This window comes from Carassius auratus, chromosome 45 (assembly GCF_003368295.1).
Source record: "Carassius auratus strain Wakin chromosome 45, ASM336829v1, whole genome shotgun sequence".
Taxonomy (NCBI): Eukaryota; Metazoa; Chordata; class Actinopteri; order Cypriniformes; family Cyprinidae; genus Carassius; species Carassius auratus.
The window spans coordinates 3,722,512-3,737,769 of NC_039287.1; the positions used below are offsets into that span (position 1 = coordinate 3,722,512).

The following is a 15,258-nucleotide window of genomic DNA, read 5'->3' on the forward strand; positions in this document are numbered from 1 at the left end:
ATAATAATTCTGTTGTGACATAAACACTGTAGTCACTAAATATTTATTAGATTGTCACTAAAGCTCTAATTTGTTAAAGATAATTGGATATTATGTTTAGATGTCTTGGAAGTCTTTTTGGGAACTCTCTAATTCATTTGATGGAGTCAAAAGCATAGCTATGAGCTAAATATTTAGCTTTTTGTTAATTTACAGGAGCTGTCCTGAACCAGTTGACTAGAAAGAATTGAACCTTCGCGTGTGACATATAAGAGATGACCATTTCAGATGAACTGATTCTCTAGAATGATTAGAACTTATATGAACTGCATATGAGAATAGGATTTAATTTCAAATGAACTGGTTCACTAGAACAGATCGGACTATGAGAGGGAGAGCACACAGATTTAACTACCTCAGCTCAGTCTAATGTGCAGTTGCATTAATGGTTTAGTGTTCATTTGAAAAAAAAAAAGTGGCTTGTTAACTAAACAGCTACACTTTTTTTTTTTTTTTTTTTTTTGCAACAGCTGAGCTAACACTCTTGAAAATGCAGTTAAGTTTTACTTATTATTCCCCAACCTTCATATAATATAAAACATTGTCTGTTTAGTCATTCACTGGGCAGCAGCTCCTCAGGTTTCAGACTGAGTCTGTGTCTCTTTTTGGTGGTTATTTGTCTAGTTTATTGTATCTACTTTCCCTCAGATGCCCTTAGTCCAGCCAGCATCCTTGTTCTACTCAACCCCTCGCTTTACCATTGACTGTGTTAAGTAGGTCAGAAATTTTCTCACACCCTTTAGAACTGTGCTGGTTGCTGTTGGCCTTGAGCCACCAGACTAGTTTACTTTACCAAACCAGTATAGTAATTCTAGAGAAACGTCACTTACAGAAGAACATTGAGGTGAGAAAAGTCTGATACCCATTAAGAGCTCCATATATTCTTGTTGATAGGACTTTTGTTTTTTGCTATTTAGATTTAGTTCTGCTCATTAAGTCTGAGAACGCACACAGCCGCCAAACCTTTAATTAAATTACAAGTTCTCTTGCCTGCCATCTTTATTATTTGTTTACTTTCTCCTTCTCTTTCTTCCCACATTCGCTCACTCGCCCCTTTTCTTGATGTTCCCTGTTGGTCTTGAACTACTTGAACCTGAAATTCATTAACGTCAACATGCCAATCCTATTAAATGCCCATCATGTGATTTTACAAAGGATTTGTTATTCATTTAATTCGTATTACATTCCTCCATTCACATGTCCCAACATGACAGCATTTGGGATATTAAAAGATTGTGTTCACAGTTATGTATTTGCATATTTACCAGACTAACTGGTATGAGATTAATTTGGTCAGACATAATCTATTTGTCTAACTGATGTCTCTCAGTTTTTCTTGTTTAAATCAGTTTTCGTTTTATTTTTTTTTTTTTTTACACTTGTCAGTATGTCATTTAAATTAAATTCACAATTAAACTAAATATTCAAGCATCTTTTATATTATTAATGCATTTTATACATTTAGGAATGTATCAGCATTTAATCAAATCAATCAAACATTTGTTTAACATAAGTTTAACACTAGTCCCCAAAATGGCAGTCTTTAGGAAAACAATATGTTACATTTGGTGATGCTATAGTAATATGGTTCATCTTTAAAGATCAAATGCAACTTACTTGATCTGAGCCTTATTGCCCCTTTTCTAAATCCTTAGTTGACTGAAATTCCTTGAATTACTGTTGGAATATTCGTTTGTCCAAATTTCAGTGGTGTGTTTAGATTTTATGCTCTATTGAAAGGTGCTCTATGTCCTATATACTCATGTTTAGACCAAAGCATGATCAACTCAAAGATCAAGTCAGTCAAACCAAGCAGATTGTAGAAATTGCACACTCAAGGAAATTAGGAATTCATTGGTATTTGTACTAAGAGTTCAGGAGTCCATCCATTGACACACTTTTGTGCTTGTGATCAGCCATTTACGCAATATGTTCCAGCACTGGTCAATTCCTGTCAAACCAGATAAATCAATGTTCAATATGACCAGCCATTTCTGGTTACCCAATATAGACGTCAATCCCCATCTCAGAGAGGGTGAGGTTAGATCATGTGATCAGTGGTTATGTGATTCAGGATGCCACTTGTGCACAAACACAGGAAATGCTTTCTCAAATGTAGATCAGTGTACACCCTGGAGAACATTTATTTAGAGTGTTGAATCAACATGAAATATAAATTATATTTCATAAGCATGTTTAATAAGCTAAAGCCACCACATTGCGTCATCATTCATTTTAATGGGAAATAGGAAAAGCCATTTAATAAAAAAGCTGATGTGAAGTAAATGTGAATGAAAAATACTGGGTAATAATTTTCTACTGCTATCATGTGGTAGTTACCAGGCACTTCTCTCAAAGCACTTTCACCACCTTTTCATCCTTCTCTCGTTTAATGAATCCAATTTCTGAACATTAACTTTATCGGGGAGATACTAAATTCGGTTTTGTCTCTGAGTAGGTCTAGTTTAGTGAATTGGAAATGGAGAAGGAAATAATAGCTTTACTCCTCAATAAAAGTTCCTTCAAGTAAATCTTGTTTCTATGTCCATGGTGTCAGGGGTAACCAGTCACTACTGCAAAATGTCATTGGTCCAAAATCCTGCTCCTCATAACCATACATTATACATTAGATAGCTACTGAGTGACTGAGATTGTGTTACTTTGCACAGCTGGAAGTGCATGCAGGAAGTGGTTTGAAAGAGTTTTAATGCTGGTTTCTATGACTATTTTTGTAATGAGATTTGTGGCCTTCATGCTTAACCCAGCATTAAAGGGCATCAGCTGAATTATACAGGTAATGAACATTTAACTGTACCATTAGGCTACCTGTTTTTGCTGAGTTATGAATGAGACCTAAACTCTGGAACTGCTTAGCCTCCGCCTCAGGGTAATATCTGTGCAAACTGTGCAACATGTGAGTCCCTCTGACTGATCCGGCTCCAGACTAACAGCAAATATTGGGCACCGTGTCAATAAAATAGATTAACTTTTAACCAGAATTCGACTAGTTGGATGGCTGCCACATCTCTATGACCCCTTATATCTCCTGGCCAAAGTATCTTTGATTGGATGAATGCGTGGAATGTTTTTTTTTTTTTTTTTAGTAATGGAAAAGACATTTGCATAGTCTTTGTGAATATGTAAAGCTGCTGCCTTAAAAAAGGACCAGAAAAACAGAGCAGGCTGACTCTCGTATGAATGCCTGCGTTCCTATTTGTGAATGCACACTGCATATTGTAGTGGTAGAAGAGAGGTGTCAGATATCAGAGCAAGATAACTTCTAATGCTCTCATGATCATAATATGCACTCTCTGAGAACTGAATGGCCAATAGCACATTACGATTGACTAGAGATGAGATGTTATTTTTCTTAATTTTATTGGCACAGTAGGTTATAAATGGGGTTTAAAAGTATGAGTTCACATTTAAAATCTAGAAATGGAAAATTATAGAATTGTTTTATTTGAATTTTGAAAAATGTAAGACAAAGCAAGGGACACATTATGATAAAATTGATTTAATTAATTAATTTTAGAGTTCCTTAATATTTTATATCCCATTTCATTGGCATAGAACAACATAAACAACTTTATTTTTAAAGTGCATTTAGTTTTTTGGACCTGACTTCACTTTTGGATTATTGGATTGTTTTGAAAAGATAATGACACTCAGTTGTGTGCTAATTGTTTGCACATGCTCATTAAGTTCAGAAAAACTTTGTAGTGCTGATATCTGCTCTATTATTAGTGACTCTCTAAACAGGCTTTATCATTTAGAAATCATTTTATGATGTCTTTCTCCCTCCCTCCCTCCCTCCCTCAGTCTCTCTCTCTCTCAATGGAAAATGTTGTTCACATAGGCAAATTTCTCTCATGACTCTCTAAAGTTTCTGTCCTTCATCAAATGTCATGTTTTAAACAAATCTCTTTTAATAACTCCTACAAGCACATACACACTCAAGCACATACATTTTCAACACTATACAAACCTGTCATGTATTAAGCCGATTGCTAATGGAGGACAAATACAGACAGTCAAATAATGTAAGCACACACATGTGCTTTGTTTTCCGTTGTTGAGCCATGACTTAGGAACATTTGTGCTTTGGTTTAAAATAGGGCAAACCGTTTTAAAAGTTTCATTTTAAAAATGCTAATACTATAAAAGACATGCTAGTCTTTGTTGTCATTGTTATGCTCTGAATAGAAGATGATCACTACTTAACATTTGTATTAAAACGTATTGAACAAATAGTATTTGATTTTTGTTTTTAAAAAAAAACGCATCCATATGGTCTAAAGCAACAAATGTTAAATGTTTTTTTTGCCAATGTTATTGATTCATAGTCTTTTTCACCAGATGTTTAAACTGAACTGTAAAAATGTAATTTCTCACAAATCTAAGTACATTGATACAGCACTCTCCTTTGACCATCATTAACCCAAATCTGGTACAGTGCTATAAAAAACAACCATGGTAAACCACACAGTGCTTTGTTATGTCTACCTCCACCCTCTGTATTCCAAATCAAAACATATTTCTTGGAAGACTGACCACGCTCACATGATTCTCACTGTTAATTGCCTGAGAATGCTGGAGTGTGTGATGTTACAGTATGTGAACATCCCCCCTCTGCTTAATAGTTTTGCTGCACTTTTTATTTGCTGCCCACATGTGCTGCAATGGCTTCCTTGCATGTTCATAACAAGCAAACACTATATGTCTCCTAAAGTGATTCACAGATGATAAAAATACCCTTCATAAGCTTAGATGACATCTTGTTTGACAGCAAAGAGCTGTGTGTTTTATGGATGTGTAATTATAATTTCAGAGTTGTTTCTCCTTTCCATTTGAAAGCACTGAAAGGCAAAGTATGTGCGCACTGATGTAGCAGGTCATCTGTCTGTCTGTCTAAAGAAAGAAAGACAGACAGATATTCTGAAGTTCTGTTCTTGCCCTCAGAACGGAGTCACATGGAGCTCTTGAAGGCCATGTGCTGACTGCTGCTTACTCTCAGAATACAAAACAGCACACATAAAATCAGGGATGCATTAAAAGACACACACAAAGTCATTTCACCAAGGACAAAAGTATCAGCCAAATATGAGCTAATTAAAATTACAGTGGGATTCTTTATATTGAAATGTATTATATAGAGTTTAGAGACTATATGCTATTAACTATTTGCTATTCTTAAGTGTAATTAATGAAGAACATCATAACTTCATGTTGAGCAAATCCAGAGAAGATAAGGAAATGAAGTGGAGAGAGAGAGAAACAAGCGATTCGAGGGGGCTCTTTTAAGGATGGAGGGCTTAGAAAAGAGGGTGAGAAAGGGCCTCAAAAGTATGAGGCAGTAAAAAAAGAGTTTATTCAAGGACACATGGAAAAGGAGAAAAAAGGTTAAGTTAATAAATGCCAGTTCTCTATTCTGTCAAGATGTTCAGGTTTTAAATACACGCAGTTTTGAGCTTTGTCATTCTATTAAACCTTAAGCAAATTAATGCTGAGAGAATCTCAACCTGCTGTTTGTATTTCAGGCATGTACAGTAGTGCTGGCAGAGGACATCAGCATCAGCTCTGTGAGGGCGCATTCATACACACAGCTGCCAGTATATCTTAAGATATCATGTAGCCTGTTTTATCTTGATTTATTTTCAAAAATGCCATCTCCATTGCAAGCACAACTGATGTTTCTCAGTAGGAAGTTTAAACTTTGTATGTCGTACTTTACGTGATGTCTACACCTTATCATCTTTCGGCAATGAAAACAAAACAAACTTGCTTTCACAACACAGAACACAGCGTCTTCTCGACCTGATGTAAACACACTAACTAGTGGAAGTGTTTGTTGGTGACTGTTCATGTTTCGCAGGCAGGATGGGATTATGCTAATGTGTTTACCTTGTGACGTATTATTAACAGACAGAAAATTCGAAAATATGACGACTCGTTAAGGCGATTCAGAATCAACTCTTTCTTATGAGAGACAATATATTTATTTATCATGCACTTTTTTGATTAACAACTTTGCACACTGTTTACATTGAAGGATAACTTACAACTGCAAAAAATATATTTTTCGAAAACCCTTATGACCTCCCTTTAAAACAAAATATAATTTGGGAGCTTTTTCGAGTGATGAAAAGCACTTCAAATGTCTACTCTAAACAAGTCGGTTTTTTGACATGCTTCCTTGTATTTATGAAAATATTTACAAAAATTTGTTCTTCGCAAGTACAGCCAATCCTTCAACTTTTGAGTCATCAGAAGGTCTGTTTATGTGTATGGGTTTAAAAGAATTATTTCTCTGTGTAAAGACGTTCCACATGAGTTCTATTTGCTTTGATAATGAACAACCTCCATTTGATAAAAATACTTTTATCCAGACACATCGGCTCTGCTTACAGTAAAAACATGTGACTAATCCGCTCCTTCAGAGTTAATCAGAGAAAATTAGATCATGTTCTGTAGGCTTGTGTTGTAAATGACTACTCTGTAACCCACAGACACATGTTAGGAAGGAAACCGTATCTTTTCCTCAGGTCGTTTGTTCTTTGTGCTCCATCCCTTGTTGTCACTAATAGTGTGGGACTGGTGGCGACAGGCTCACTGAGTGTTGTTCCCACATATGCAATGTTCCTGTTTGACATTCCAGCCTGAGACAGGAGATGGACTCACAAAAAATGTGACTCGGCACCTTCAAACCAGGATGAACTTTGTGAGTTATGCAATATATAAACCCATACAAGTTACAGTACTTGTTATGGGAAGGTGTTTTACAGCAGGATATGTTAATCAGTTAATCATTTTCACCTCAGTTATGATAAAACTATTTTGTGTATGTGTGTATATATGCATGTGTGTGTGTATATATATATATATATATATATAGATATAGTACTTGTTATATTGCATTGTAAAATGCTCATAATCCGATTATACTTACTTTTAATGCATTTCATGATGTTGATAACAAAGAATGGAATATATTTGATTTCTATATATATTTGTTATTTATAACAATAATCCCATTCAAATCCTTTAACAAGTTAGGTCACAAGTAATATAAAAGTACTTGGGAATACTTTGCCTAAAATAAGTAATCAAATTACAATACTGACTGCAATTTTCATCATGTAATTTAAGAAACAGACTACAACCCAGCTCAGCCCAACCCAACACTGTGTGTGTATGTATTTATGTGTAATAGTCACTTGACTGTACTTTATATTTGCAACACTACCAAAAGAAATTGTGTGCATCCATGAATAATGCTGTGTATTTCATTCAGTGTAAGAAGGCCACAGCCTAGTGAACCCAGGCAACCTATGGTCTTTCCTTTCCTCTACTCGCTTTGTAAATCAGCACATCGCTCTTCCTCACCTCACATCCAGGTTATGTAACACTGTTTCCTAGTTCCCCTGGAGACAGAAGCTGCCCCTCTGTTCACCACAGTGTTAGCCGTCCACCATCTCCTGTCTGAAAAAGAGGGTAATGGGAAATTTTAAGAAGATTTATTCTGTTCACATGTATGTTGAAGGAATGCTACAGATGACCAGATAGTATTATGGATGACAGTTATTGTACAGTGAGTGAGTGTGCGACTGAGGTTCTGTGCAACTGGAATGACACGCATTTCCCCTGAAAAAGAGTTATTATAAACACAAAGCAGCAGCGGGTATGTGATAACAACAATGACTGTTTAAAAATGTTAGATAAAGATTATGGAATGTAGTCTATTAGCCAGATTACATAACTTTTTCTCTGTCTGTTTGGCTATATATTTGACCATGGGTTTTTCATCGATTTTCCTCCAGCATTGGCTAAACAAAATAAATAAGCTCATATAATTTGTAGAAACGTACCGCATATATAATTTACACTGTTACTGCCATAAATCCTTTTGTTGGTCTGCTTACTTAATTCACTCTAATAAGCTCATTTTATTACAGACATTTTAATTAGTGCCTCTTAAGGATAATATACCAGCCATCATGTTTTATTCATCACTAACAGTTCATTATCTATAACCACAGCACTGCTTGCAAATTTGTAGCTGTTTATGACTTGTTATTAAAACATTTATACTGTTTTTCATATATGAATTTTTAACATTTCAAATTCCACTTTGATAATTGCTGCTTTTTATTTGAATCTCTAAATTAATTAAAAGACAATTATACAATTTAAATAAAAGCATATTATTTTCTAAATTGAACAAAAGCTTGCCCCCTGTAAGGGAACAGATTCTTCTGGTTTATGGGTTTAGGTGGGCGCCACAGGACTCCCTCTGCTGCTTGTAACATCTAGCCAGTATTGCCCGCTTCATTATCCAATGGCCTGTGCACTCTGCGTACCTCTTTCAGTGCCAAACAAAGCATTGTGGGGTGCGTCATTACTGGGTTGAAAAATGTGCAGACAGCACAGAATGGCAAGCTTAGAAAAAAACAGCAGAGAGAGGTTTTATCTTGCCACTGATGGTCATTCACACGATGGCTACACACAACATTCCTGCAGGCATCATTAGGGTGGTACTCATCTCATGTCCCATACCTGCTTCTCTTCATTTGTGTAGTTCTGTTTTGTTTTTTCAGTTTTCATTTCAGAATTAATATTGAATGTACCACTTCTCAATTCTCAATTTTGTGTCAATTGGGGTGCGGTAATCAGTGAATATCTATGTGCATTTGATCATGTGCACTGGACACTAGAAGTAAGACACAAAGAGGGTCTCTGTGGGAATTAGGCACAATATAATCCCGGGGATTAGACATATTGAATTACAGAGCTGAGGGGGCTTCTTTGCTGTTCAGTTTGTGTTTGGAGAAGGATGGGCTGGTGTGTCATGTGTCCTCTTTTGGGATGAAAAGCATGTTCGAATGTTTCGAAAACACTTGGTTCCTATTGTTGATGACCGTCAGGCGGTTGGTGACAGCTTTTAATGTTCTATAAACACTGAAGCACTAACCTGAGTGTATCAAGGGGTATAAAAGCACCATAAATCAGAACAGTGATTCAGATCTGCTAAAATAAATGATAAATCTCAGTTTGTGTCAGAGACTTGATTTGGGTTTCACATTAACCTTTTATAGTGTGTAAATGTAAATGTTTTCATTCATGGGATGGATGGCTGTATAAACAAATGGACGGATGGACAGATAGTTGGATGAACAGAAGGATGGATGGATAGATAAATGATAGATAGATGGGAATGTGATTTATTGGTCCTTGAGATAAATGATGCTGCAAAAGCAATACTTAAAACCCTCACAACAGATCACATCAGTAATGCCCAGTTCCCTTAAGTAGTAAATGTACATGTTTGGATGGCAAGGTAGTAATGTGTGGGTTGTACAATTTCTGATTTGGTTTCTGATTTTTTCCTACTATTATTTTAGGGTACCATAATCTTTAGCATCAACCAGCACAGACAGCCTGCTAGAGCTGGGCCCTGATTCAAACCAGCCACCAGCAGATGAGTGGGCATATCCAACATAAACCTTGTGCCAACACTCCTGTGTCAACATGGAAAAAAAGGACAGTCTGAGAGAGTTAATCAATCAGTTCCAAGTAATTGAATACTTAAAGGTGAGGCTTTATCATGCCAAGTATGTGACTATTGGAATTTCATAGTTTACTGATATTAAACTCGAATTCAGTATCTAATTCAATAGATTCTTGTTGTGTGCTGCATTCATTTTGTTCCATTCATTAGCGGTGGTATGTATTTTAGCTATAACGCACGCTCAGTTTATTTGTAATTAAAAATATAAGAAACATTAAAATAATGAAAGTATTATAAGTTAACATTTTATTTGTTAACTTCATACTATATCTGCTATTGCATCATTTTTAATAAATGTTGTTTTATGTGATGCTAGTTTTGTATGTCACATAGCGCACTCTAGTGGACAAAAATCAAGATTTGTTTATTTATTTATTTAAAGTGGGTGTGGGGTGGTTACGTGTGTTGATAGGGTTTGTGGGAGAATAAATCACCCTTGTAATCACGGATTACAAAAATCTAATTGGGTTTCAAAATAATATTTTTCCTCTTTCCTTTTAGTAGTTGGAAAGTATTGGAAAGGAAGAGCAATTAAAATAATATCCTGACCTTGGTTTTTTATTTATTTATTTATTTTTTATTTAATTTTTTAGGTTCATTATTTAAATAAAAACTTTAAACAAAAGAAAAGGGCTTTATACCAAGTACAGTATTTAAATTTTGAAGGTAAGAAACACTTAAACATGTGTTGCAATTTAGAGTAAGAATTTATAATTATGATTATGCTGCAATAATTATGATTATTTTGAAATGTTTAAATATTGCTTTGGTGACAAGTAGTGTCGAAAAAAAATAATTACTTCTTGACGTCAGATGAATTAATGGCAAACTAAACTATTCCCTTGCACCTTTTCCAATTGACTTAATATTAACGTCATCATTTATGTGCTGTGGTCTGACAGGTGGCTAGTTTCAAACTGCGAACCAGGATATGTTCATTAATTCTTCTACCATGTATAGCTACCTATTTGACTCCTCTTTTCCACAGCCTTGTGATTTTATTTAATTTTAACTACTTTAGACCTACTCACAGAAATCTGCTGACCCTGATCCTTTACTCATAAAGTCTTTAAATCTTACAAGCAAACTTAACTGACTTTAACATTCTACATGAACCACCAACAAAAATACATCATGTAATGATTTAAAGGGTGATGTTTCACAATAACATTGCCTTTTCTTCACTTCTCACCTTTATTTTGGTTGGTGTACGATGCAGTAAACTAGTAGACTTGTCTCAGCTCAACTTTTTTATCTTGTGGGAAATGGCGAATAAATCATATTATAATTTTTTCCCCTTTACTTTTCTTTGTGTCTTCTTCTTCTCCTTCTTTATGTAAAAATTTTTTAAAAAAATGTTTTGGTAAGGTTTAGAGAAGGTGAGGGTTAGTTGATATAATACTGTGATTTAACTGATAAATTTGCTTATATAAAATTTATATATATCCCTCTCCGATTATGATGCATTTTCATCATCCTCAGGAGAGCGCAGTAATTGTTGTCCCAGTAGTTTTCAACTGGACCCTGCTAGGCCATATTGTTCAGGTACAGTCAGATCGTATTTAATGCTTTTACTGTGATAGAGATAATAGTATTCATTTGTGAGTATACAAAGAGTTTCACTGATGAGATTCTGTGCTTGTGTCTTTTTTCACAATGCTGTAGGCACTTACTACTGTTCCTGTCCCAGAGGACTAACTATCTCAGCTGATGGTAGAACATGCCAGGGTACGACAGTTTAAAAAAAGTTTAGCTTTGAATGGTAATGTATGATACTGATATTTCTGAAATCTCAACTGAGCAACTGCTTTCATGTATGTTTACCCTAGATATTGATGAGTGTTCACTGTGCGGTCACATGTGTCATGATGGACAAGAGCAACCTCTAAGAATGGTGCAGTTTTTTGATTATGTGTGACTGAGACATATTGGTCTTTGTGTTGGAGTGTGAATGTGTGCGTGCAGATCCACCACTTGAAGATATTTCCACAGGTCATGTTGACATGTAAAAGGCATTTAAGGCTGGAAGAGCTGAGTTGCGGAGTCCTGCAGACAGACAACGCTGCTCTCTGAGGTTCAGACTTCTGTCAGACTTCAGGCGGGTTAGTGGTTTGGCTGCAAGAATCCTTCATCAGAATGTACAGCAGGACTATGGGTGGTTTAAAAGAATACATTTGCATATATGTCTACCTATTAACTTATTGGGAATTGTTTGAATATATATATATATATATATATATATATATATATATATATATATATGAAAGAAAATCAGTTCCCTCCATTGATTTTTTAAAAATGAGATGGGGAAGATTTGACTGGTTTAAATGTTGTGCTTTTAACATAATGATGAGGTTTGGGTTTGAGCCACATCTGCAGTAAAAATGAAATGGAGCTTTCATCATAATATTCCTACATATATTAATTCAAAATATAAAAATCAAGTAATCAAGATTTAACATATTTTATTATTCAATCAGTCACAAAAGCACAAACATAAAAAAGAAATATTTTGTAAGGCAGTCATATACCAGTTTGGTTTATTGAGTGTTTGCATTTTGTCTTTCTGTATAACTGCATTGTAGAGGCAGGTCCCTGTGATCAGACGATACGTCTCAGATCAGACTGGATCAGTAATGATCTGCTTTGAGGCAGTATTTATCATGATTGGCTTAAAAATGCCCCCTGACACACACTGGATACAGACATGTGCATTCTGACACATACAATAACAATGGTCCACAGCAATAAGTGCTTTGGAATGCTGGCACAGATACATTAAGACAGGACATTAATACTCTATAACAGCATTAGGAAAAGTCACAATTACTGAGAGGACTCCATCTGACAAGAAAATCAAACAGATTTTGCTGAGGACTTTTTTAACAGGTTGATGAATACTATACAGAAGAGCATATAAAAGTATTCCTGAGAAGCTACGATAAATCTAGCGTACGGCTGATGGCACGGTTATGCGTTTTCGACTATATGAGTTAAGAGTGATATAACAGAAGAGGGTAAAATGCATTGAAATCAGATGAGAGGACCTCTTCAGCACCCTGTGGGAAATCTTCACTTTGTTTTTGAGTGTCTCAGCAGGATTTCCTACTGCTGGGTTGTGTTTTTATGAGCGCTATGCTAACCCGTAGGAGTTTACACTGTTTTCCTGGCTGTTAGGACCCTCACGATGCAGCCCACTCCACCTGCAGAGAGAGCCTGAGGAGAATACAGAGCAAGAATTTAACTACTGACCTCACACATGCTTTGCTATTACAGCATTGCTACTAAACTGCTACTTTTTAACCCTACCTTTTCATGCCATTGCAGCAGGACAGCGCTGCTGTTCTCGGACGGCCGCTCGAAGCCTTTGTAGATGTATTTCATGAGCAGATCTACTCCATTTTTATCCAGAGACTGTACTCCCTTCTCTATATCAGTGCTCTTAAAGGAGCTGAGCACCTTCAACACTAGACCTTCAGCGCGATCCTACATCCAGAATGTCAGAAAAATCCATCAAAGCAACTTTGATTTTCAAGCCCGCTATAGTTAAGCCCACTATACTCAATGTCGTTATTAAAAGGGGGATATCTGTGCAAGTGCATTTATTGCTGTGCTCTCTGTGGAATTTTGTGCTTTGCTTACCAAACATGCATAGTCCCAGAACCGTGTGGGAAATAAACAGAAGCTGTTTGCATTTTTAGAAGTCAGTGTAGAATAAGAATGATTTTGAAACTTATTTCAAGGCTTCAAAACTTGAAAACACTTTAACAGAGAAGTTAGCTGCATGTTTACAGGTGTTGTTTTATATGAATGAAACTTTGAAATGAGCAAAAAAAAGTCAATTATTTTAAGCTGAGACTTGTTATAGCACTTATCATTGCTCATTTGTTGTTTTTGATTGCTTCCATTGTCCTCATTTGTAAGTCGCAAATGTAAAGAAAAATCAACAATGCAACATTTTCAATACAATTTTATATAGTAAATTGTTGACTCTGACAACAAAATGCTATGATTTCATATGACATGGGTGGAAAATCACTTTACTTTTAGGAAATAAGGTGGCATGACTCACTTTGACGTTCTGATTTTTGGTGTTGATTGGTGGGTTTTTTAATACTGCCTGCAGGGCACCCATAAGGTTCCCTCTGAAGAGTGGAGTTAAGAAAAACACCAACAGAATTTAACTATCTATGCATGCATGAATACATGTGGCTTTACAATAGCCAGATGCTTTGGACATGCTGCATTTGAGGAAAAGGGGAAGGGGTGGGGGAATTAGAAACAGGAAATAAGGCCCTGGGTACTCCAAAATTGACATATAAGGACATGAATTCAACTTCCTTGTACTAAATAATGCATCAGTTTCAAATGACAGAAGAACCTAATATTTATAACCTCCACACAGTTTGAAACTAATATGTTAGAAACTTTTGTTAAAAAGAATGTCTGGAATGTTAAGGCATGCCTGGACATTTCAGAGATGTGAATATGAGCTAATGCAGCACGAGAGCACATTGAAACTAGACAAGTATAAAGATAAAAACTGTTCTACTGTATAGACAACGCTATCAATATTGCATGTCGTCTGATCCGTGCCTGTCCAGTAAAATAAATGTAAATGAGTACAACTGTGCAAAGAACACAGTTCTGTCTGTGTGGAGTCTTTGATGTACAGAAATCTGCAGGACAGCTGGTGTATCGGGCAATTCATGAATTATGAAAAGCAAATCAGTGCATAGAAATGTTGACGTAAAATTTACTGCCAACAAAATTAAATCGACTTTTCTTCTATTGTACTTTATTTTTGCTGCAATTATTTATGCAATTTTTTCCCCCAGGAAATATTTAATTAGCTTATTATATCCATTACTGATATAATAATTACCCACTCAAAGATAAAGCACACAAAGATTATATATAAGAGAAAAAGAAAATGTAAGACTATTTCCGATCATGTACATGTTGGCCGGTGAGTAAAGAAGGATATTGTCTGATGAGAGAATCCACCTCTGCCTCATCTGGACCCTGCTGGTTTTCACCTCCCTCTTCCTCGTCCACAAACTTGTTCTCGTCGTATTCATCCACATCCACTTTACGGAAACGATCGGACACCGTATTCTTTGACATGATGAAGGCTATTTATTCCCCGTCTGATGTTCGGCTAACCGCTATGTTTTGCATGAACGGAATCTTGACAGTCTTCTATGCTAAACCAGCCTGGCGACTCCTGCAGCCTACTGTGTCTGTCTGTCTGTCTGGTAGTCAGTGGTGGATTCCATCACTTCCGCATAGCACGCCCTCTATCGGGAACACCGGTCAATTGAAGCGCTCTAATTCCTAATCCAGTGATTCTCAACAAACATCCAATGGGTCTGCAAGACGATTTAAATTCGTTTAAACTGCGGTAAATTAGTTATAACTAAATTAACTCAGTGTCCACCATGTAAATTAAATGTCATTCCTATTTTAATTTTCCCACAAACATCTTTTCACAAAACACAGTTCTTGTAATTTCTGGAATAACACATTTAATTGTGGTTTTGTCTACTGGCACTTTTCACGAGAGGCCTTTTTAGATATAAAAAAAATATTCTGCCCGTCCATATATTAAAATAATAATATTAAAATGTATTGTAATTTTATACTATAAT

The 15,258-nt window shown here is 35.8% G+C and overlaps 2 protein-coding genes and 1 long non-coding RNA gene across 3 annotated transcripts in view; 1 reads left to right on the forward strand and 2 right to left on the reverse strand.

The window, feature by feature from the left end:
- Positions 1 to 1,799, reverse strand: part of LOC113062959 (influenza virus NS1A-binding protein homolog A-like) — an 18,414-nt gene extending 16,615 nt beyond the window's left edge. Inside the window, exon 1 of the mRNA XM_026233065.1 lies at positions 1,657 to 1,799. The gene's annotated coding sequence lies outside the window, so the exon portion shown is untranslated. The remainder of the gene's footprint in view (positions 1 to 1,656) is intronic.
- LOC113062960 (uncharacterized) overlaps positions 1 to 11,801 on the forward strand; it is a 20,551-nt gene extending 8,750 nt beyond the window's left edge. Inside the window, exons 2-4 of the long non-coding RNA XR_003278602.1 lie at positions 9,441 to 9,630; positions 11,090 to 11,152; positions 11,273 to 11,801. This is a non-coding gene — a long non-coding RNA (uncharacterized LOC113062960). The remainder of the gene's footprint in view (positions 1 to 9,440; positions 9,631 to 11,089; positions 11,153 to 11,272) is intronic.
- A 329-nt stretch (positions 11,802 to 12,130) lies between these two features.
- On the reverse strand, positions 12,131 to 14,879 carry LOC113062961 (actin-related protein 2/3 complex subunit 5-like). Its single transcript, XM_026233068.1, has 4 exons — positions 14,595 to 14,879; positions 13,680 to 13,752; positions 12,917 to 13,093; positions 12,131 to 12,823 (listed from the first exon to the last, which is right to left on the reverse strand). Exons 1-4 carry the CDS (start codon positions 14,732 to 14,734, stop codon positions 12,761 to 12,763), a joined length of 453 nt encoding a protein of 150 aa, XP_026088853.1. The 5' UTR covers positions 14,735 to 14,879; the 3' UTR covers positions 12,131 to 12,760.
- Positions 14,880 to 15,258: the final 379 nt, after the last annotated feature.

Coding starts and splice junctions, on each gene's coding strand:
- LOC113062961 (XM_026233068.1), bottom strand. CDS start 14,734: ATGTCAAAGAATACGGTGTCCGATCGTTTCCGTAAAGTGGATGTGGAT. Junction 13,753..14,594: donor GTGGATTCTCTCATCAGACA/ATATCCTTCTTT, acceptor TCCACTCTTCAG/AGGGAACCTTATGGGTGCCC. Junction 13,094..13,679: donor CCAAAAATCAGAACGTCAAA/GTGAGTCATGCC, acceptor TTCTGGATGTAG/GATCGCGCTGAAGGTCTAGT.